The following is a 24,721-nucleotide window of genomic DNA, read 5'->3' as shown; positions in this document are numbered from 1 at the left end:
AGGCTGCATGGAGCCTTCTGGACAGGAACAACTGCTGTATACAGTTAGTTTGTTGTTATTACACAAGAGAACAACAGTTACAGCACTCTGCCTTGCACCCTGTGATGCTGAAGCAGAGGCTGGAGATGGTCCGCAGCACTCAGCCCACCACAGAGGAGGTGGGAGATGTTGCTTAAGATGGACTCCAGTTTAGTCCGCATCCTCCCCACTGCTGCTGCCTCCAGGCTGTCCAGAGCCTTTTTACACCAGTTTGTTTATCCTGCCTGCCTCCCCCGCTGCGGTGCTGCCTCCCCAGCACACCACTGTACACAACAGTGGCTGGTACATACTGCAACGAGAGGAGTGAGAGCACGAGTCAAATTAAAGAAAGAGATGCAGGATGGTGTTTTTACCTAATTATCAGTCCACGTGTGCAAGAGCAGCCGAGTCTATAGATTTTGTAGGAATTTGTCTCAGCAGAAATGCAGAAGCATCCGATGATGGGAGGAGAGCGTGTAGTGGGTGTACATGTTAAGGCACGAGTTATATTGACTGCTTAAAATGGCAGGGGATACGGTTAGACGTACAGTAGACTACACATGCTCCCCCACAGGTATATGACTCCCAAATATTCTTTCAACATTCACCTCACTGCGCATACCAAACCAGCTGCAGCCCTCTGACCTTTCAAGGAAAATTTTACTCTGTCCATCGTGCAGTGAGTCGGCACTTTTTTAAATTTATGTGCATTATATAAATTTGATAAGTGTGTGAAATTCAGATGTGCTCTGTCACTGCTCGCTGTTAATGATGAATTATTGACCATCTGTACGAGCAGCTTTTGAAGTATAAAATTGGTGCATAATGAGAATTTGGTTCGGAGGCAGTTTCAGCTCCACCTAACAACCCCTGCATGATTACATGTTGAATATTGATTATGCAAAGCCTTTTAAATGACATTAGAGATTAAATCAGCTTTGCAGAAATCAAGCTCAACCTAGACTCGCTGTGTTTCGGTCACTGACACAAAGTTGATCAGCTGTATTTACTGTGCAGTGCATGTTTTAAAGCTGGGTCATATGAATGAAACAGAGGTATGACACCACTTTACTTTTTAATCTATATATTTCTGCCGTATGTAATTTCCCGGAAAAAAAGGTTAAGCAGCACCAAAGTGTTGCGATTTCGTTAAAAGTGGGTCATACATGTTTCAATTATCAAATCATCGATGTGTTAAATATAAATTATGTGAACAGATTCATAATTCTGCTCATTAGCTGGCACATCTATTTGTCCCCAGCTCACTACTTTCCACCTCAAAGGACCACTCACATAATAAGCCTGTAATTAAACCTGGCTGCATTGGTTTTTGGAGCCCATAGAGGGAAACAGAAATAGTAGCAGAGCTAATGCCAGCTTTATGTTGTACTGAAAGAGGCCCAGATTAATATGGTCGGTTGTACTAAGAAGCAGTGACAGCACGGCCTCGGTAATGTCCCTCGATGTGGACCAAGCCCTCTTTCTAAGCACTGACAGACATGAAAGAGCCTTCTGATGTTCTGACCTGCGAGTTTACCTTTTGTTCATCCTGAACTGTGTGCTTGTGTGCAGCGAGTCGCGCATTTTAGATCTGGGCTCTCAGTGAATCCGAGCATGAAAAACTACTGTACTGTACCTCCATCATCACCAGCCCTGTGTTTGATTTCCTCATGTTTTGATCTATATTTGTAACCTTTGTTTTCTATGAGACGCTGAGTGAAAACCTGTTTGTTTAAAGTGTTTCAGAAATAAAAGTGAGTCGACGGCATCGGCACACCATCTACAATACTGTCATTAATGCCTGCAGCATTATATATTGAAACCATAGACTTAGAATGCAATAAAAATAATTGAGCAATGACGTAACAAGCCTTTATAATGAATTTTAATAATCACAAGAGGCTGGATGATTGCATTTTTACAACTTGACACACTTGAATATAATTCAGTTTATTAACTGGTGTTTTTGTTCTTGTTTTTCATCTGATTCATCACATTTATTTGCAAAATTATTATTACATCACCACAAAATAATAATAATATTATGTTTTATACTGTTAGGGCTGCAAAGATTTTGAATATTGTGGGAAAAACATGCCCATCACAATTTCCAAGAGCCCAAAGTTGTGCTTCAGATTGCTAGTTTGGTCCAACCAATTGTCCAGAACCCAAAAATATTCAACAAAAAAATCAGCAAATCTCACACTGGAGACACTGCAACCAGGAAATGCTTGACATCTCTTCTTGGAAAAGAACTTAAATAACTAATTGATTAGCACACCAGAGGTTTGACAGGTTTCCCTGTTTATCCTCACTTTGCTTGTGTCTAAATAATGGCCAGCACCGGTGACACCCCCTCCCCACACCTCCACCAGTTGGGGCCACTTGCCAGAGCAGCGAGACAGTGTGGAGGTGAGCCGGCCTATCAGAGGTCAGACGTGACGTGAGAGGGAAGCGTCTGTGGCCCTTCAATCCCGGTTAGGCCTAATAGCCAATTAGTGGTTCAGAAGGGAGGTGAATGTCAGCTCGGTGTTTTGATGACTGTCACAGCAGCCGGATAATACAGTATATAGCCTGTGGGAGGAACACTGAATACTGCATTTATGTTATGCATCTACTTAGGATTCTGCATCACTCAGGCACAGAGAGAAATGGACTGATATTAATTAGAAATGACTTGATTTTAAATTTACATCTAAAAGAGGATTATAAAATAGGTGTCAAGCCCAGTGCTGACCTTAGATGGCGCTGTTGACTGAAATGTAGCAGGTGAGGGAGAACCATTCATAATTGGAAATATGCATGTTTTGTAATGGAAAATTTGTAGCAGCTGGTTAGCTTAGCATGAAGACAGGAAACAGCTGGACTCGCTCGTGCAAACCTAACACAATCCACCCAGATGCACCACTAAAGATCACTAATCTAATCTAATCTGGATAAAAAAGGATTTTTTAATTTTTTGTTTTTGTTTTTGTTTTTTTGGGGGGAGGTTGTACGGCAGACTTTCTTGGCTGAGTAACTGCTAACAGTGACAACACATAATCTGTTTGCTAATTAGTAAAAACTTCAAAAGCCTTTCAACTTTTATTGCAAGTGTGTTTAGCCTACTTCACTGTGTAGCTGTGCACCAGCACCCACAGTGAGGGCAGCATGGAGGAAGATGAATATTCTGGAGTAGTGAGCCCAAATGAGAAAATAACAGGTTACAACTAAATATTAATTCTGTGCAAATGTTCAACAGGAACCAAGCATTGATTGATAATGATTGGCCAATTCAATTTAACTCTTTTTGCAATCAGATTCTTTGATAACTGCCAAGTAATTTAGTTTCATATCCACCAAGGCTGCTCAGGGGTCATTAACTTATGATACTGTTATTTATGACCCTCTTCTCGGATTGGCTCGTTCCCCCACCTCCCCTGACAATGCTGCTCAGCCAGCGACAGGACCATATTTAGCCATATATCAGCCTGATTCACAGCGAATGGAAAGATATGGACTATAAATACTATTATTTGTGCCCAGTCTGACACCACACCCAGGTGAAACTCTGAATAGCTATTTCATCCCATAAAAAGGAACAAAAGGTTCATGCGTTCACAACACTTCAGTAAAATCCTGCACAAATTTTGCTTTCAATATCCCTCCTTTCAAATGTCACTATGGATTATCATGGAAGTTATTAATAAATTAAATGTCTCTGCTTACACTGCAGTAATGTTCTTGGAGAAGATTAATGGAACTTTAATGATCCCCATGGAGAAAACGGATCTTATGACATTAACAGTTTTACTTTTGACATTTTCAACAATGATCCCCGGGCACCACTGTAATATTCATATATTTTAAACAATGCTAAAACATACAGAAAATTCACATGACTCAGTAGGCTGTGCCCAGTAGTAAATCATGGTTTATTACTTTATAATAGACTCCTTAAACCTTTTTTTTTTTTTTTTTGCATTTTAAAATATCACCCTTCAGTAGGTTGAGACCTGTTAATCACATGCTAACACACTCAGCCAGTGCAGGCTATTGGAATGGAGGGCAAGCCTGTTCCCTCTGCATGCCAACTAGCTTATTGTGAATCAGGTTTGTAAGTGAATCCATGGGTGGTGGTTCCCTTAAAAGAACCATTTGAATTCAAAGCATCTCAAAGCATGGCTCTCAGCTATATTTACAGCTTGGATAGCGATCAAATGGGATCCTTCAGGGTCGATGAAAAGGAGCAGAACACAGCATGTGAAAACACACAAGGGAATGAGTCACTTATTGAGTTTCATGCTTCCTACACATTTTCCATTATAAAAAATGTTTCCAGTATTTAATTTTTGTCTGGATGTAAAGCATTCAGTTGACATGGATATGTTAGTGACTGTGCAGTACACCAATACATGACTGAACATAGTTGAGAAATGTTGTGTAGAGGTATATATTGTAATGTGACTCAACTCCAGTTACCCTAACTTTAAAAATGTATTCATTTTTATGTCTTCCTTCAAAAGATGTTCTCTAATCCAACCTGTGCTTATCAACAAGGCAACATGTCAATCTAAAAATACAGCCATTGATACCAGATAGCTTAGCTTAACACAAGGACGACAAACGGGCCCAGACAAGATATAGTATGGCAAAACCATAACTTTTCATTTTTACAATTACATTTCTGTACCGATTAAACACATGAGGTAAAAACCTCAGCTTGTGGTTCAACAGTGGGTTGTGTACAGGACTATTTCTTGACTAGCAGGTTTCCAGTCTTTGTGCTATAAGCTAACAGGTTGCTATCTGTCTGAAGAAGAAGAAGAAGAAGAATCAGGGGGAGACATTCCCCTTTATTATCACACAACATGCACATGCTGGACACTGCACACGAAGGTGAAATTTGTCTTCCGCATTTCTCCCATCCTGGTCGTCCTTCCTCCACGGCAGACCAGGAGCGGTGGGCTGCCATCCAAGCGGCGCCCGGGGACCCAATTCCGTTTTGTCACCATTGGTCAGGTGGTGATCTTCTTGCATGTTTTTAGTGGGGGTATGTTTTACGGAGGATACCCCAGGTGAACACGGGGAGAACATGCAAACTCCACACAGAAAGGCCCTTTTTTTCCTCGAGCAGGGAAAAAAAAAAAATACAGTATAGTATAGTACAGTATACTATAGTATAGTACAGTATAGTACAGTATAGTCTGAAGATTAGATGTAAAAGTGACAATAATTTCTACACTGAGCCAGCCAGCTGTTTCCATATTTTGAATCTTTTTTGCTAAGCTAAGCTAGCAGGTTGCTAGCTGTTTAAAGAATATATGTACAAATAACATTTCTCAGTTCAGCCAGCCAGCTAGCAGCTAGCAGCTAAGCTAAGCTCACAGGGCACTAGCTGGGCAAAAACCTCAACTTGTGGGTCGACAGTGGGTTGTGTACAGGACTATTTCTCAACCGGCAGACTTCCAGTCTTAATGCTAAACCAAGCTAACAATCTCTTAGCTTCATGTTTACCACAGACATATGAGAGTAGTTTTAATCTGTTTCTCGTTTAAAAGCGAATGAGTGTATTTCCACAAATGTCCAGCTATCGCTTTAAATTCTTTTTTAATCCTTCTCCGGACTTGTCGGAGTAAAGCTGGTGTATGCGTGCACACTTACGGTGTATCATTATGTCATTTCGCCACACAGAAGCCCAATATTTCCACATCTTTATTCTGCTCCACGGCAGATGCTGAGAGGATGTTTTTCCCGCTCTGTGATTCTTCTGCGAGCACCATGAATAACAACAGAGTCATTACTGCATGAGGCTGAGCAAGTCACTTCTCAGAGGCAGCAGGAATACATAGATAGATAGATAGATAGATCTGAATGGCATAAAGGTATAAACACTGGCATTATCACATATTATAGATGCATAAAAAGGGAGCACATTGCAGGAAGACTGAGGCAGAGTCTTGAGAGTGATGTAGCTGCTGCGGTGTTCGCGGCTGGGTTTTGTTCCCTCTTTGTAGGGTGGCTCCCTGTTCTTATCTCTGCACATTTGCAGGTGCTCTGTCAGAGGCAGACCTCACTATCTGCAGATCTACCACAGCGGGGACTCGAGAGCCGGCGCAGCAGAGTCGAGGGAACGGCAGCACCGAGAGCGGAGCAGAAGAAAACGGTTCCTCTCTAACAAATAACCAAACGGTCGATGGCAGATAATAACAGATCCGAATACTTTGGAGCCGCTTATCTGAAAATACTGTTGGTGTTGTGCTGATTTGTAGTATTGATTTTCTTTTTTTAAAAGTGTCATAAGATATCAGAATGTATTGATGCAGCTCAGTGTTGGGTTTTAGTGGCGATTGCCTCTTGGAAATGTGTGACTGGAGGGTTGGAGGAAAGCTGAAAGGATACAGGAATGACTCTCAATTGGAAGAAATGGACTTTTATCCAATAAAATGTTTCATGGTAGAACCTTGTTTTGACAGCAGACATATTTGACTGATCGCTGTGGTATAATAGAGATGGTTTCCAGTTAGATGTGAAAAATCTGAGAGAATCATGAAATGTAGAAATCTAGGGTGAGCACCTGCAGAAATTAAGAAACCTAATGCTGATAATCCATGACAGGCTCAGTCCCTTTATGAACCATGTTGAATGTGGAACAGTGAAATCTGCTCTCCACCCTCCTCTCTTCCCCCGACCTTCACTGGATTTTAACCACAGCAAATTGTGCAGGAAAGCACCTGAGAAGAGGAGCGCACAGCTTTTATTAATCTTTCTTTTTCTCAATTCTTTGACTCTGACAGCTTTTAACTGAATTGTCTGCTCAGGCCTGCGCAGCCCCGTGGAGTCCAGACACAGGCCGGTGAACGCTGTGACATCTCCACTCCCCTCAGCTCTAGTGCTGCTGCCTTCATCCAATTTACCATGAAAGGAATCCAGACAGTCCCATAATATGACCCACGGCTGCCTCGATTGAACACGGTCGACAACTCTGGGCCCGGGCTTCACACACATAACCAGCCGGCTATCTACAGAGGACCACTGCCTGCCTGCAACCCCTTGATAAGGCCCATTGCCCAGGGAAAGACTGGACACGTCCATCTGGCGGCATTTCATAGTGAAGAGTGCCCCCTGGTGCCTCTGAGGGCGCAGCGCAGCCACAGAGCCAAGTGAGTGGTAAATACATCGCCTCTAACCGTAGTCAGGGGGTGGTGGTTTTGCTGTCGGACACAGATTACAGCAGTGTTTCCTCTCTAATTTCACGCAGCAGCGGTGCTTGTGGTAATTTTTTGTTGTTTTGGTTCTACATCCATCCTCGTGTCAGTCACAGTTATCTTTGTAATGCAGGCGACCGCAGTGAGGATGTTTTTTCTTCAAACACTTTATCACAATGAAAACATGATTTGTCAGCGTTAGGGCTGCACCTCCATTTGTTTTGAGGGGGAAAATAGAAAGAAAATATATAGAGCTGATTAAATGTCACTTTATTTTGCTGTGGTTGTCATTTGGTTTTGTGTCTGCGGTGCCACACCGAGGGAATGCAACGCTGTGCAGCTCATTATAATTAAGTCACAAATTTCTGAGTGAATGGAAGAAGCTCAAAATAAGTGAATGAAAATATGTCCGACAAAAATATGATTTTCAGCCTTAATTTGTCCTTTAACTGTCCTGAGATAACAATAGCTGTTTAAGTCAGATCTGGCAACATGTGGTGGGTGTACAACACGAAACATAACACATGAATCTGCAAAAAAATGCTCCAGGGGTTCTTTCTCTTCCCTTCTAAAGATGTAAAAACTAATAAAATACATGAAACGGTTGAGGCAACATCAACATCCCTGTAGCTGTTTTGGCAAATTTACATAAATTCTGAAAATTGGCACAAATTTGTGACACCTTGAATCCAAAAATACTCTTATCTCCTGTGTTTCTCTCTCTGTGACACACTGAGGGTAGAAACAGACGCTGAAAGTTTGTGTATGTGTGTGTTTGTGAGGCCAGCTCCTCATTTCTCATGGTGGGAGTGTGTATCATTTTTTTTTTTGTTTTTTTCGGTGAGTGTGACAAATTGGGGCCCTCGGCTCTGTGATAGAGGGGACCAGGACCGTCTAGCTTGCATTATTCATGAGGAGTGGGAATGTCTGGCTGTGATACGGCGTCTGCTGCCACAACAAAGCTACAGTCAGAATGCCAAACTGTACGAGCCCCCCCCCCCCCCCCATCTGAAGCCACGCTGCCATTAACAGGAAGCTGAAGCATTATCGCTCTGGTTAATGAGAACATTAACGGCTTTGATGAAGAGGTTAGTTTTTTCCTGTGCAGTGTTTTTTTTTTTTTGGAAAGAGCACAAGTAGTCATTATTTGTTTGCATGTTTAGACCAATTAAACACAATCTGCAAACATTATAATAAACATATTTTCAGAACCGAGCACACTGAATGTATCATGGAAGTAATTCAGATGTTGGTTATCATTTGCAGAAAACGGCGCCCTCTTGTGGCAGATTTAAGATATTATTGGAAGCCCGACACTGCAGGTCCTTAAAACTACTCATTACCTAACAGTGCATTAATTTTCTAACAAAAACATTAAGCTACTTGATCATTTTATTATCTCAGTCTGCCTATTTTGTTGCCAGGGGTGACTCTTTCGTCATTTTGAATTACAGTTTTTCTAATCTAATGGTATTAAATGGAAATGTTTCAGTTATGTTTTATTCATGGAATATTCATCTTCCTTTAAGTTATGGAAAGTATAAGTAAATCCCAGCAATTACTGTGAAAATGAGGCATAAATTAGATGTTTTACTTGCAGGAGAGAGCAACAGCGCGTATCTCTAGCCCTCGGTAATCATTTTTCTTATTATGGGTCTAAGGTGCACAGTGGGCTGGAGATACAGAATATCATAAAATGAAACGGATAATGTAAGAAACGAATGAGAAATGAATCAGAATAGTCAAAATGAGAGTTGGGACTTGCACTATCTCATAGCTATGGATAACAAGACAATACAAAACAAGTAAATAAAAGCAAGGGCAGGCTTCAATAACTGTTTTTTATTAATTCTGACACGCTGCGGTCAGATAGAAAAGTATGAGAGTTACACTTTTCAAGTTGCTTCCATGACTTGTGCAAACACTAGACGGTATCTGGGGAAAAGTCCTCTGAAGGAAAAGGAACTGGAAAAGAAAGACATCAAAATGCAGAAGAAATGAATAAGTGCATTTAAACCTAGGTGTCGATTCTTTATGCAGTATTTATTGATTCCCAGCTTCATATAAACTGGATGTTGAGGCATAAACATAGTACATTTGAACAAAAATATAACCAATATTTACAATTATTGTATTAAAAATACAAAAACAACTGATACATACTCCACCAATTGTCTTTTTAAAAGACATACAGGTCAAAGTAGTACAAGAAAGAATGAAGAAAAGAAGGTCATCACCAGCTAAATGTACATTTCTCACTGACATCACACATCAAACGGAGTAGCAGTTCTACCTACTACACTTATCTTTACGCTTGTACATTTTTGTGCAACTTTTTGTTTTTCGAAATAGGAACTCGGCCCGCTAATATGCACATAATCTTCAGAGTTGAATGAAAGTGAATGATGCATGTCACCACTGTATTACAAACAAATTATTAACAATCTATCTGCAGCCATTACAAAAAAAGTACAATAACAAAAGAAACCCAGGAAATTATTAGTGTGTAGTCACAGAACACAGTGGAAAACACTGCACTCATTCAGCTTTTTCTCAGTCTGTAGTTTCCAAGACTGATCAATGTGATCAGTGCGACTCAGTGATAGAAGAAAGCAAAAAGTCACTTTTCACAATTGGGTTTCTAATCGTTCTGATTGGCAGCCTTGAAAAAAAAATTTCTTCATACGTCAACTTCCCCACCGGAGTCAAAGAAAAACGAAAGATCATTCAGTCTCTTCCATCGATGGCGAGATATGGTGGAAAACTGGACGCAGGCGTTAGCGATATACATACAGCATCCACTGAGCCGATGTCTGTAACAGGTGAGGGTGAATCTAGGAGCAGAGGGAGAGGTGCGGCGTCGCCCCGCGTGGAGACAAAAACATCCACAACACGTAATGCACAGCAAGGCCGACGATGCTGCCCGAAGCCACGCCAGAACCAAACAGGGAGAAGATGCTCGGCTTCGTCTTGTACTGAGTCTTATCAGATTAAAAAGTCTGGGGCCAAGTATCTTGAATAAGGCATTTCACTCCACTATTGCTCGATTCAAGAGCGTCTTGAAACAAGCTGATCTGTGACGGGAACGAGCATGCAAAGAAAATGTATGCAATCATGGCATCGTAAGGCGCTTTGGACATTCACAAAATGTGGCGGATGTTCAGGTTGGAAAAGGGCCGAATATGAATTTGTGGATGCTTTTATTTTGAAGGGAGGTGTCATAAGACTCTGTACAAGATCACCTGTGAAGGTAGACAGTTCGGGGTGCTCACAATTTACACATTGGCGGCTTCTTAAATATGCTGATGGTCACCACCTGCTCACAGTTTGTACTTTGATTCGGAGATTCCCGTCTGATTGTAACACTTCCTGCCGGCGTCCACACCTGACGTCAGCCGTTTAATTTGGGGAAAAAATAAAAAAAAGGTGAACCTCCCAGATTCAATCTTCTCTGCTGCAGCCGCTTTGTGGTTTGGTTACCTTGCATACCTCCGACGTTTTCAGCGGGCCGTCAATCAGCTCTGTGCTTTTTGATATCACCTCCGGGCCAGTTACACAAAACACTCTGCTCTCTATGCAACAGCGAGCGACGGGATGGCGGAAAGACTCTGATGTGACCAGACGAGCTCCGAGGTGGGATGACGGTCAGATATGGTTCACTCATACCCTGGTATCCAGGCCAAATGTCTGGTAACATCTAGGATTGTGCTGAAAGTGCTATTTTTAGAAATGAATTGTTTTTGTGTACGTCCTGGTACATAAAATGTACTCTGTGTGTGTGTGTGTGTGTGTGTGTGTGTGTGTGTGTGTGTGTGTGCCGGTTCTCCCTACTGGGCCCTCCTCCTAGCTTTGATTTGAACCGACACTTGATAAGCTTTCACATGAGATAATACTGGATTTAGAGTTCAAACACTCAGCAACAGATGGGTTGTTTCAGTCCAGGCAGAGACGGGCTGCTTGGTGTCTCTTTTCGGCCCCCAGAGTGCAATCAGTCAAAGAAAAGAACAAAAACCAAGTTTAGGTTGAAAACGAAGAGTCGAGTCAACCGTTGTTTCCGTCTTCAACGAGTCCGTTTTCTTGTTTTTATTTGTTCTGTTTTTTTTTTTTAGAAAGTAGAAAATGAGAAAGTGCAGATGAAGCTCAACACGTCATGATGCTGTTGTGTTAACAGGCGGGTTTGGGGTTCTGTCACTGGGTGGGGGGGCCGGTCTTAAGGGACCGCTCCCGTTTCTAACAGCAACATCTATGTGGGTTTGCGTGTATGTGGCCAGGTCGACCCCCCCGGCACCAGTTTCTGTAGTCTTTCTCCAAAGTGCCAGGGATTTGTCATCGTCTTTGACCTTCTCTCCATCTCTTCTTCACAGTATTTTTTGCATGCAGGGTCATTCAACCCTCTATGATGCTTTAAGGCAGGGGAGGGAGACGAGCAGAGGGATCCACCGATCAGGAGGGAGAGCCGGGTGGAGGAGGCAGGCACGTACGTAACTGATGATGAGTCCATTGGTCTGTCTATCTGTCTTTAATCCCGCTCATCCCAAACCGGGGGGGCTTCAAGTTACTGCAAAAGGACGTCGGCTGTTGTCCCTCAGACCGCTGACACCTGTTCATCCTCTGTGAAGAGAGAAGACAGCGAGAGGTTACCACCACCGTGGACGAGCCACGCGTCCTTCCAGCAGCTGCAGCAGCGTTCAGTCAGAACCAAACCTGCCTTCACCACCAATCACAAACACTTCACCGTCAAACTCGCTGCCAGCATGCCGTCTTTTTTCTGATCCACTTCCTGTCCTCCATTCATGTCAGCGTGTGAAAATCAACCTGCAGCGACTTGAAACTTGAGCGTGACAAAGGACATTTTGTCCATGTGATTCTGTTTTGAGGTGTTTATTGACACATGGGGACACAGTTGTTGCTTTGAATGTGTTGTTTTGTGCAAAATTCAGCTCTGGATGTCCACTGGATGTGATGTGTGTAGCTGCTCAGATTGTTTAACAGTCGAATTTGTGTTTTAGAAAAATATCGACTTAACGTCTGCAGCTGATTTGCACTGACAGCTGTTCTGTGGCTGTACTTCAGTTTATTTACTGGACTGTAGCTCTGATTCTTGTACATTAGCAGCAGGCTGACAGACCAACACTTCGCCTTTTTATTTCCAAATCTGTGTTCCCGCAGTATTTCCCCTTTAACCTTTTTTCAAGCAGCATCACAAAACGTTCCCTGTGTTGGTTTATCGCTCTGAAGCAGATTTCAAGTCGGTTTTGATTTTCATCTTTTACTGAAATGAAAAGAAAACAACAGCCGTCTGTAAGAAGAGAAATACTCTAAAAACTCAATGCTTTGGAAACGTGTTTTTCTTTCTCTGCGTGTCATATCCAGCTGCTCTAGTTTTCTATGAAACATCTGCAGGACAACAGATGAAAAAACTCTTTTCACGGTCGTGTTTATTGATGTCAAAAAACCAATGGCTGTTTCAAAGAAATCATTTTCAATCGATTCCAATTTGAAAGACACTGAAAAGCACTGGGCAGCTGTGTGCGTACGAAGCGCTGTGACAGTACCACAGACCTCATGTGGAGTCGCTGTGGAGGAGTCAGGTGCGTGCTGCTGCAGGAGAATGGAGGTGCATGTTTTCAGGCATTGAGTTTGACTGCATGGGCGAGAGGACCCTAAGAGCGCCTGCTGATGGATGCTGTTCAGCTCAGCGTGTGAGACGGTGAGAGAGGAGAGCAGAATGCGTGGTGGCAGAGAGGCGGTGGGTTTCCGCTCCGACCAGAATGACTCATGCATGATGACATATTGTGGGTTAAAGGTGAGGGTCCCACTCCAAATGAACAATTCCCACATCATAAATACTAAATGGCTGAAATTTGGCGTTTGACAAACATCGGCAGAGAATTGGAAGTTGGAGTGGGACCAGTCCTGCTGGTGCAGTGGGAAGCTGTGTGGAGGAATGGTCTCAGTCCAAGTGTGTGTTCCTGTTCACATGCAGGTTCATTGGAGTGGAGGGGGAGGGGGGGGGCAACCTGATAAATTAGTTTTTACCTGCCTTGGGGAGAGGGGCCCTGCCTGTTAACCCCCGTACACACACTCTCATGGTCTGGGAGTCTCAGGTGTAAGCTGTGCCACTGGCTTTGGCTTCCTCAGAGCGATTAGTTTGGAAGACAAGGACTCACCCTCCTCTTCCTCCTCAGCTTCTTGCTCCTCAGCTGGAGAGCGTGTGCGGTGGAGGCCGCCCGCCCGCTGTTTGGCGCCCTGGTGGGCCTGGTGGGAGTCAGGCGACTGAGTGACCATGCGCGAGCGCTGCAGGGCCGTGGTGTAGTCCGGCGGCCGGCGGCCCGTGTGGGTCACAGTGGACGTGGGAGCCGACGGGGCCGGGTGCTGCCCCTCGGCGAGGTCGGAGATGGTCAGAGCAGTGTAGCCGGGGGGAGTCGGGGGAGGCTCGCGGTAGCGGCTTTCTTTCCGCGCTGAGGGGACACAAAGGAAATGAAGATGAGGATGATGAGGGCTCATGGAAAAACATTTAAAACACCATCAATTCCTTGCTTTTTTTAGAACAGCATGTTTTTTTTTTTTGATCGTGATTGTAGAGCAATGACAGGAATGAGGGGAGAGAGGGGAGGGTTTAAATGCAACAGAGGAGTCCAGGCAGAAATGCTGCGAGAAGACGGTCAGCATCCTAAACCACCAGGCTGCACCAAAACACTCTGCTGCATTAAATACTTTGTCTCATATTCATGTGTGTACCTTCAGTGTGAAGCTGGGACCAGAGGCTGGATATGTTAGCTTAGCATACAGAGTGGAAACAGGGGGAAACAGCTAGCCTGGCTCTGGTCAGAGGTAAGAGAAGGCACCTCTCTGCACCTCTACAGCTCATTAATTAACACGCTGTGTATCATTTGTAATGACTTCCTGTTGTTTCTACACTTGGGTGATAAAAATATTCTGCCTACACAACTAAATAAGTCGACTAATCAGCAATTTAAGCAACAGGACCATGAAGAGCAGTCACTCACAAATGAGGCCTTTACCCCCGGCGGTGATGGGTGACGGGGAGGGTCGGCTGAGCTGCTTGGCCTCCTCTGACCCGGTGGATGTGATGCTACTTGTTTCTGGGTCGGCGTTGACGTCCTTCCCCCCTCTCCTCTTAATGGTGCCAGTATCTCCCTCAGAGTCCTCTCCCCAGTATGCAGCTGAGGATGAGGAGGAGCTGGCAGATGCCCAGCTCCCCCTGGCCTGGGCCGCCCACAGTGCAGCAGGGCCCCCTAATAAGGCTTCCGGTCCGCCAGGGGGGAGTCCTCCGATGCCGCCTCCACCTCCACCAAAGGCCAGAGTCTCCCAGCTGCGCCCCTGTTGCATGGTCTGGATGTTGTCGTGGGACCCGGAGGAGCAGGAGGTCCAGGAGCCGCGGCCGCTGTCTGCAGCATCGAGGGAAACGCGATCGCCCTGATCCTGAGTCAGCTCCTCAGAACTGGGCGAGGACAGAACTGTGGGGCAGCCGGTGTAAATGCCCCGACAGTCCTGCATCGATGAATATGACCTGTGATAAGATCAAGATATGAAGAATTACTCAAGTCTGCAGGTCAGAAAAACAAACTTCACCTCAAAGTAAACTGAAGGTCTTAGTGTTCCTACCCGAGGCTGTACTGGTCGGGGTCCGTGGTGGCCCTTCGTTCCAGCCGCGGCCCCCCGATGTGCGACTCCCCGACTCCTCCAGAGTGACGGAGTCTCCTCTCCTCCTGCGCCATGTCGAAAGAGGAGTTACTGACGAGGCTGGAGCGAGAGGAGATCTCGCTGTGACCGGAGTCTGAGTAGGCGTCGCCCATCCTGTTGTAACCTGGAGGAGAGAAGACGAGGAGGAAGAGTTAAAGATGTTCAGCTGAGCAGGAGCATCTCAGTCGAGGAGATTAAGATTAAATTCAAATCCTTCAAGTCCTGTGAAGCTCGTTCCTGAAAAGAAAAGGATGATAAAGCCCTAACGTGGCCTCCTGCAAGCTGAGTGGGTCTCAGCCGTGTTCCAACACAAAGATTTAAACATAAAAATAAGGGATGGTGGGTCAGCCTCCTCTTTAACTCTTGTCATAAATCATCTCTCACGCACACATCTTATCTCCGTCCGTCCTTTTAAACGAGGCATCACATCAGGGATAATTGCAGAGTGCCATTTCCAAGTTAAGCCAACCGGCTCTTTGGGGATGAGCGCATTAGATTCTTACTGAAACAGCAGTTTACTTTGAGATTCAACACAGCGCTGAAGAGTGCGGAAAAAGTTTAGATAATAAGCGTGAGGGGACTGGGAATAGCACAACAAAGTCTGGAGAAGTGAAGAGAAAACACTGCTGACACATGGAAGCACATATTTTCTAGATATATGCGACCGTCGCTGTGGCGTTTGCTGCAGCTCAGCTACAGAGCTAACAGCCTGGCGGTCACATTTCCCAGCCGCTATCAGCATAAATCACCTCAGTAGCCACTTCGATCAAGTCTGAAGGAAGGAAAAAACGTTTAGCTTTCAGGAAGCTTTAACTGGAAAGACGTGGAACAAACACGAGAGAGAGGAAGTTTAAGCACTACTAGGTGAAAACACGGGGAGACGTATGGACTCACACGACCCGTGAGCTTCCAATTTAATCAAAGCAGCAGCTCCACAACAACAAAGACAACAGAGGTTTCTGTGTACTGCCAGCCTTTAAAGTCTACTGTTTACAGGTGTTGTAGTTGTGGTACTTTGTGTAGTTTCTACACATATGATGGTTTTATTCTGACGTGCTGTGTTTAAGGTCGCCCTGCCTGTCGCGTACCATGAGCTCATGAAGACAAGTTTCTAGTTTCTAAATTTCTAAGTTTGTCGAAACTGCAATAAAGTTAACAAACTCTGCTTAACATTTTCTAGAAATTGCAATGATAACGTGTTAGGAACGCAGAGAAGAAGAGCTGCCGTGGTGACATCCACTGTGGCTGAACAGCAAAAATAAAAGGATCACTGCATCAACTGAACTGGCGTGGTTTCCTATGGTCAGGACCACAGGACATTATCAATAATAATTATCACTTTGGAATTATCTCTCACTTGTTTATCCGCAAGAGTCTCCAAGGTAACAAAAGTGGCACAGAGGAATCGAGGTTTGAAATGAGATAAGGTCAGGCTTATTGTGGAGGAAACATACTGGCACCCAACAACACAGCTGACACACTATGCAATGCATGCTGGCAGCCACCAGGGGGCATCTGTGACACATCATGACAGAGGGACGGAGCCTGGAGAATGGTGTGAGAAAGAGGGAGGATTATTGGCTTACCCTTCTTGGGTGAGCTCTGGGGGGAGGTGGGAGGGGAGGAGAGCTGGGAGGAGGCGTTGGACACAGTGTCCTCTGGCTGCCTCCGGTGCCTCTCGCTGCCCTCCTCTGACAGAGACAGGATCTTCTTCAGAGACTGAGGGGAACTGGTGCCTGTGGACATTTGTGGGAAGATGAGGAGAATTAGCGTCAGGAATGCTGCCATTCCCTGAGGCCGCCGGGATGCTACACTGCATTGTCTGGGATCTGTTTCTTTTTTTTTTTTTTTTGTATTTGCTTGTTGACAGACAGCCTCTAGATGGCAGCACTGTCATAAAGAAACTGGGAAGGGCTGTCTGCTATTGTCTGCAAATAACAAGATGAGGAGGAGAAAACAAGGCAGTGGGTCATGCAGAAGGACAAGTGAACAGGAGAGGCTTATTTTCACTCTGTCCGAGCCGCACTGTTACACAATAATATCAACAAAAGAATAACCTGTAGGGACAACTGTGCGGGCTATTATTAAGGTAACAGCAGCTTTGAATCAGAGAATTTAGCTTAAATATAGCGTGACATGTCCTTAACCTATCTTCAGCTGAGCCTACACAGCATTTTCACATGTTTGTCCTTTATTAAAAACATTTATACGCACCAGTACCTCTAGTTCATGTTCTGAAACCCAGCTTTTCAAATGTATTAAGATAACTTAAAGTTCAGGTTGGAGGTTTACGTTCGAACGTCCAAATCTCATTACTACAAATTCAAAAAGCTTGATCTTTAGCTTACCGAAAGGCGGCAGATCCTTGACTGGCACTTTCTTTCGGGATGGGTAAAGGGCCACGGCGGGGACCTGGAGGGCCTGGTTTCCTTTGGCCAACTGGCCCCTCTGCTGGCTGGCAGCTCTGGACACAACTGGGGAGGTGTCCGGTCGTTTCCCACTGGCATTCTTGGGCACTGAGCAGGGTGAGAAAGTGTTTTGTGAGAAAAGATTTTAGGCTTTTTGTATGTAAAAGGCAGGAATTCGCTGTCTCGTCAAAGACGTCGACTGGTGATGGATCGTCAGAGCTGTTGCGGGGATCAAAACTGTGCGCTTGCTGGCCTCAGAGTCTCTTTGTCCACTTGCACCCTCCTCCTGTCTGTCAATGCAGTGGCAGCAAGTGGTGTTGGCATTAACAATGGGAAACTGGCTCAGTGATTCAGTCATTTTTATTCCCTGCCAATGAGTCCTTAAGAAAGACTGAGTGTCTCGTTACCCCAGCAAGCCCCACCCTGTTTGTCCCTGCTATGAATCCTGGGAATATGCGTGCACTTCAACAAAATCAAAAACTTAACATTTAATTGCAAATATATTCTTCAAAGGAAAGCTGTGCGAGGAGATAAGACAGTATGGGTTTATCTTGCACATACATTATCCTTCATGTGTGTGTGCTGTGCTGTGTCACATACTCACACGTACTGATGGAGGGCTCACACTGCAGCGAAAGCGTCTGCAGACTCTCCTCGTTCGTTTCCAGGCTGAGGTTGGACAGGTACTGTTTGACCTTCCTGGCCATCTGGGCGTCCTCGTAAAGCTTTTTAGCGTTCAGGAAGGAGCTGCGTCGCACCCGCTTCTTGTGCCCGCCTGTCTGGGTGACGTCGAGCACTGCCGCATTGGCACTACCCTGGCTCAAGGACCTGATCGCACACAGACGCATCCACACGGCAACATGCACAAAAACATGGAGGATTTGCAGGCACGAACGCAGACAAAGACGCACAAAAACAAACAGAACAGAGACTTATTAACATGTTGCTCTGAGTGTAAATGAGCCTATATTTAGGTATAATTGTAGAGGTAATACTAGTGGGCTACACAGGGAGTACGGTATGTAAACTTGGACATGCAGAGAGCAGCTTTTCGGCAGTTCTCTTAACTCAAAACATTCCAGACATTCCAGGCAGCAGAGGGGGGTGACGGATGATGGCTGTTGTCAAACAACAGGAGAGTGGAAAAGGGGGAATTCGACTAGAGTAGCACGGTCATAGTTTACATTTCTGTGGCTTGAGTCAGAGCTGGTAGTAGCAGTAGTAAAAGCTTTACTTGCACATGTTCTCAATGAAATAGTACACAAAACCTTAAGTGAGAAGTCACGTTTGCTCTTATCAGTGGAAAGATGTTTATTGGCTGTCATTTCCACAAGGTGTTTCTAATATGGACAGCTTAAAAAACTGCCTCTGAAACACACTGACTGTATGTGGTGTCATTGTATAAGGACGCACTTTTCATTCAGACGAAAAAAACCCAAAACATTATCAGGTTATTACCACTGTTGTATCTCGTAAACCTAGCACCTCATATTTCTGAGATTAAGATCTCATAATTACAAGAAAACGATCACAGTTACGAGATACAGATCTCGCAAGCTGCTTTTCTCATAATTACAAGATGCTAAGTCATAATTACGAGACACAGAAGTCAATAATTACCAGAAAAGTTTTGCTTTTCTTCAGTGAATGCGGCGTGCTTCCATGTGTTTCCCATTAAATGTCCCAGTAAATGCTGTATGCACAGTGATGTCCCATTTGACCACAAGAATGTAAAGCATGATTTTAAAAAACCTCATATCCAGAATCTCTGGCTGTTCGGAGGTTTGATGTACAGATAAAACCTCGAAGACAGGGCAAATTCTGAAACCGAAGCTGCATGCATATTGTTATGTAAAACAACATGTCAAAAAAGGTCACATCTGCTAATGGAGGACTGGACTCTGACTTCGATAATATCAATTTTCTGAGTGTTTAATATTAGTTGATTTTCCAATCACTTTATGATCTAAAAACAGCTACGTTTTCATGTTAAGTGTACAGAATACAAAATGTTCTAATGTTAGCATAAGTGACCTTTGTTTGGTTCGGCGCCCTTCAGTCAGGGTCAGGCAGCGTTAGTAGGCGGATTCAACTCAAACTGGTTAATGGAAACAAGGTTTCAGAAAAGAAGCACGCAAAAACATGGCCGTGGTGCAGGCAGGGCAAAAGGTTGTAGGGTCACCAAACTTACCCTAAACTTCTCCATTTCTTCTTCCTAGAGGGTGGGTGCCATGAACAGAGAAGCATGGAGGGAAAAGGGTGGACGAGTAGAGAAAGAGAGAAGGAGACAAAGCTTAGGACAGGAAAGACCACCAAGATCACCAAAGAGAAGCAATTTCACCAAAGACCCACGTGAAAGTCAGAGGAGAGGAAGTCAAATGGTAACACCGCTAGGAAGTGACATCATTAGACAAAGACACACTTTCACGGGAGCACGGTGCACATCTTGTGCCAACAATGTGTATAGGGAAACAGTTGCCAGAGGAAACAGTTGCCAGAGGGAACAGCTGCTTGAAAGAAAAGCGTGATGCAGAAATCTTTACAGGATCTATGTGAACCGGCTAACCCCAAAGAGCTTGGTTAGTCAGTGGACTGCTGACTGGTCCTACAGACACGGTGGAGGATCATTATGAAGCTAAAGCCTGGTTTTTGAAAAGGTGTCTTACCTGGTCCGGAACATGAGGGCCGGGTCCATGTTGACGGAGGCCATGCGACCGACATGGCGGATTTCTTTGGCAATCATCCTCAGCTTCTCGAAGTTCACCAGGCCATCCACTTTAGAGTCATTGCCTGAGAAACGGGGAGAAGAAGGTGAATACTAAAGACAGTACCGATCAGGAGGACTGCAGCTACGAACACCTCATCCTGCCTTCCACGTTAAGACCGGACCTTATTCTGACATTTTCATGTCACCTACCTTCATGTAGGAAGGTGAGGTCCTTCTTGATGACGGGGAACAGGGGGATGATTGGTGGCTGGAGGTTCTGATTGTTGAGGACATTCCTGTACTTGGCCATGTTTCTCGAGGGGTCGAAGAGGTCCTGCAGGTCCCCGAACAGCTTCTCATACTTGCTAGGTAGCTTCTCCCACGTCCCCCTCAGTCTGGAGACTGGAGCCAGGTTCAGACCGCTGAACAATGATAAACAACAATGATAAAATTAATTTCTGTAGACGTGACAACACCTAAGGGACTTGGTCAAACCTCAAAACTACATGGAGATATAACAACAAATAGTGATTACACAGGAAAGGTGAAGACCAAAATCACAACAGAATTTGTTAATGAAATCAAGATATCCACTCAGCATCAACAGTATGACATCATTACTCCCCGTCTCACCTGATGATGGCGAACATGGAGTTGAAGTTCTTGCACTCGCGGCAGTGCAGGGCGATCTTGATGAAGTGCTTGACGGTCTTCATGCGTTTGAGCTGGTTGGGCTCCCGCGTCACCTCGGTGGCCACCCAGAAGGTCTCGTGGTTGATGGCCTCCTCGAAGCGCTTCAGGCTGACCGAGCCCGTCTTAGAGCGCAGCTTGAACAGGTCATCGATGTACTCGGTGGGCTCGATGGCACAGAAAAGTTCAAAAGCCCGCATGGAGAGCTGCGTGGCCACCTCCACCGTGCTGAGCTGCAACAGAGAGATCTGGCCTTCTCGCAGGAGGTCCTGAGCGTCCTCATCTGAACATAACGTCTCTGTCTCCATGTTGCTCTTTAAGTAGTATCTGATGATAGAGGAGAAGGTAGAAAAAACTGTAAATTAACAATTCTAGTAAGAGATTGATCATTAAAATCATGCCACAATGGTTAACACTTTACTTATTTTCTCCATTTTATAAAATAATAAAGTGAAGACATTTTATTTTATTGGACATGTTTTAGACTGAACGATCAATAGAAGTTAATAAATAATGAAAATAACTGTTGACGGCAGCACTTATTTAGTGTTATGTGACCTTTATTTAACCAGGGCGGTCTCTTGAGGTTAAAAATCTGCAGCATAGGAGAACTGGCTAAAATGACAGCTCAATTATGTTACGTTCATGTAAGGAAGGAGAACAAGGAGAGGAAGGAAAGAAATAATCCTACAGACGTCATTACCTGCCGCTCAGTTGAATCCTGTCGGCGAGTTTAGACAGCTGGTCTGGTAGCCTCCTCTGTTTGATGACGCCCTCCGGCGTGACGGATACTTCACACAGCGAATAGGCCTCTGCTGCCGCAGTCAGGGCGAACTCCCTGATGGCCTGGGCCACCACCTCCTTCGCTGTCGTGTCCTTCCCGATCATGATGTATCGAGACTGCTGGTCCGCCTTGAAGACGCGTAAAACCTGGTCCGACATATCTGGGGGTGCAGAGTTCATAATGAGCATAAATGCCTCCTTATCGGCATAGTTTTTACTCACAGGTATGAGCTGTCTGAATGTCACTATGCAACAAGATTTTCAAGTCCATCTTCCCATCAGTCCCAGCAGAAACACCCAGCATCTTTGGGATGTGATGGATAATTCATTAGTTTGATCAGGAACACAACCCCACAGATCACATGACCCAAAATCTCCATTACAAATCAACACCCATGTGCCCACAGACGATTTGGAACGGTCAGCAGTCAGTGCAATGCTGTTAGCTTTTCTCAGTTAGTGCTCACAGGCATGAATGCAGATTAACTGAGTTTACGTTACGTGTACAAACTGCAGTACAGCGGCTGATTAATGTCTGTGACATAGAGGCTGACAGCACTGACAAAAACCTGACTGTGCTGAGAGAGGCAGGAACACGGGGAGAGAAGATACTCACTCAGTACGACTGGGACTGGAAGAGCACAAACGACATGTGATGGACAGGAGTTAATGAAAACAGAAATATAGAAGGCGTATTTCTACCACTGGTTCTACTTACAGTCAGCAGGGTAAATAAAACTTATAGGGAGGTTGGATGATGTGAGAGTATATACTGTGAGATTTAGGCAGGTTGTATTCGGTCTTATTGCTACTAAGATTGACAGATTAGACCTTTCGCTCAGCTCCGCCCTCCTTAGTTACTCTTGCTATGCCTGTCAAGCCGTCCGTTCTTGCACTGCACATATGGAGTTTACCACCAAGTACTGCAGTAATCTTTGAAACACTAGGTCTTTTATTCTTTACAGTAATAAACAAAAGCAGGCTCCTCGTTTCTGGCTGACGACTGTGCTTTTAGTCGGCTAAAATAACGACTCTCACCAGCAGGCTTAGTAAATGTAGCTAGCTACTGTAAGCTAATGCTAATGATTAAACCCCTTGAATCAGCTGAGAAGTCTGTCTTCAGCTGATGTTTCCCTGTGACACATTTTAAAATGCAAACCCTGTAAAAGAGTCTTACATACTGTATGTACTTGATAACTGGGAGCCTGATATAACAGCTAAAGCTAGATGTCACAGGCATAACATCAGCATCCTCACCAGCTGCTGATCTCTGTGACGTAAACAAGGGAGCAGCTTTGTTTGGATATTTCAACGTAGAGCATAGCGTGGTATGTAAGATAATGAAATGTAGGCTAATTAAAACATTATTTGCTCTAACATCCCTTGAACTGTTTGGATGTTAACTATAGAAGAAAAACATGCTGGACAAGTAACACAGTGGTCTGATTTAGGCTATGCTTTATTGTTTGTATGTTCAATAGTGTGGCTTCACTTTTATAAGAGAGGAGGATTTGAGGATATGAGGAATAGGCCTGTGAAGTGCCTATGAATGGTGTGAGAGGGCTTCAATGGCTGCTAACGCAAATTAGCCTTAAAAAAACTATTTTAATAAAGGACAAAATCATATTTTTTATATCTTATTTGCCAGTGATGGTGTCAAATGTTTAATACACACCAGGCTGGTTGTTGAAGTCGAGGATGCGGTGGTGAGACTGCAGAAGGTCTGGGTTTGACGACGACAGGTTTCCGCTGACGGGCAGAGGTGGTGGGATCTGTTTGGACTGCTTCATCCCCACAATGCTGTCGTCCTGCGATTGGCCCACGCAAACGTCACTATGGAAACAAGAGGGAGAGCATGGGAGGGGTGAGGTAGTAGTTCTGTAATCAAAAGGCAGGGGGCGATATTAGAGCTGGCAGGAGCTGGAAGCTGTGGACGCCTCTGGCTGTGTAATGCATCGACTGTATTCTGAAAGAATTACACCACATTCACACCTAACGCTGGATGACTGGTGCGATGGCAGTTTATGTTCGGGTCTGTGAGCAGAACCTGGAGCTGGATCATCAGGATAACTGAATGAGAATCACGCTGTCCTCTGGAACGAGGTGCAAAAACTGAAAACTTTTACAAACGTGACTTGAGTCATCATCAGCTACGGGCTGCAATGGCATCAGTAGGATTTGTCTGATGCAGCTCAGCAAGTGAGTGATTGATTGATCAGTCACATGGCGCGTTCGCTTCGCATCAATCAGAGCAGCGCGTCGCAATGCGAGGAAAAAAGAAAATCGTCGAAACGTAGAGACGAACAGCCCAATCAGTCGCAATCAGATGATGAAAACAAGCACCGCTTCCTCTCTGCACACCGCACAGGATCAATCAAAACTTCAAAGGAAAACTATCTTCGACTCCCCAACATCACATTTTCTGTCTCTCTCATGCCTTTAGTATCCTTTTGATATGGAACAATCACAGACCTGCTTGTTTGGTGAAAAGTACATAAGTTCTGTATAAATATGCAGTATACAGAACTAAAACATTCACCTCTCAAAGTCATCTGTCAGCTATGGCGTCTAGCTCCTACATTTAGGTACAATGATCTTGGTAAGTGAATACAGGTTATTTAGGTCTTATTACTTGTATGGTTTAGGAGGCAGGATGCTGGTGAGTGTCTTGTCGAAGATCTTCTTCAGCTTGTTGCGTCCTCCCACCGTGTTGGTCTTTGCTTTCTTGCTGACCTTCTCCAGGCCCATCACCTGCTCCACGTCCACCGCCAGGTCGGGGATGGAGTAGCGGCTGGCCTTCTTGATGTCTCCGATCTTCGGGAGGTGGGGTGCGCCGTTCTTTCTGTCGTGTTCCTCCTCACCATCCAAATCATGGTCGTGCTCTGGCCTGGTTAGCAGCTCTTTAAACACTGGACAAATGGAGGGAGGAGATCAAAATGTGGGAAAGGGGAGAGCAATATACTTATGATTAAAAATACTATAAAAATCATTCATGGTGACTGCTACCACAGGAATTTGCGCAGTCTCCCTCTCTTCTTTTAGCTTCCAAGTACTTCTGTCTGTTTTATTAAATACCAGGACGCAGGACCTCTCTTGGTTCGAATTACCGAGTCTGGTTGTAACTGATTTAAAACACTAGTTCACAGTCCTTTTGGTTTGTAGCCTCTTAAAATCAAGCAGTGTCCTCCTGGGATCCCACCTCACAGATCAACTGTCATTGC

General features: G+C 44.6%; 1 protein-coding gene across 10 annotated transcripts in view; it reads right to left on the bottom strand.

Annotated features, from left to right (window-relative positions):
* Window positions 1–9,032: 9,032 nt before the first annotated feature.
* The window catches only part of rapgef2b (Rap guanine nucleotide exchange factor 2b), a 104,992-nt gene continuing 89,303 nt past the window's right edge, over window positions 9,033–24,721 (bottom strand). For 7 of the 10 annotated variants that reach the window (XM_076739403.1, XM_076739408.1, XM_076739405.1 and 4 more), the window contains 14 exons: window positions 24,133–24,409; window positions 23,176–23,333; window positions 21,421–21,661; window positions 20,661–21,044; window positions 20,238–20,449; window positions 19,987–20,110; window positions 19,512–19,535; window positions 17,925–18,148; window positions 17,261–17,428; window positions 16,499–16,648; window positions 14,835–15,036; window positions 14,216–14,739; window positions 13,245–13,666; window positions 9,033–11,816 (listed from right to left, as the gene is read on the bottom strand). In XM_076739403.1, the coding sequence (XP_076595518.1) occupies window positions 13,293–13,666; window positions 14,216–14,739; window positions 14,835–15,036; window positions 16,499–16,648; window positions 17,261–17,428; window positions 17,925–18,148; window positions 19,512–19,535; window positions 19,987–20,110; window positions 20,238–20,449; window positions 20,661–21,044; window positions 21,421–21,661; window positions 23,176–23,333; window positions 24,133–24,409 (3,062 nt within the window). In that variant the 3' untranslated portion in view covers window positions 9,033–11,816; window positions 13,245–13,292. The remainder of the gene's footprint in view (window positions 11,817–13,244; window positions 13,667–14,215; window positions 14,740–14,834; window positions 15,037–16,498; window positions 16,649–17,260; window positions 17,429–17,924; window positions 18,149–19,511; window positions 19,536–19,986; window positions 20,111–20,237; window positions 20,450–20,660; window positions 21,045–21,420; window positions 21,662–23,175; window positions 23,334–24,132; window positions 24,410–24,721) is intronic. The other 3 variants (XM_076739404.1, XM_076739407.1, XM_076739406.1) reach the window with 3 other exon arrangements.

The sequence above is a fragment of the Chaetodon auriga genome, chromosome 9 (genome assembly GCF_051107435.1).
Source record: "Chaetodon auriga isolate fChaAug3 chromosome 9, fChaAug3.hap1, whole genome shotgun sequence".
NCBI lineage: Eukaryota > Metazoa > Chordata > Actinopteri > Chaetodontiformes > Chaetodontidae > Chaetodon > Chaetodon auriga.
This window is presented reverse-complemented; position numbering and strand designations above follow the sequence as displayed.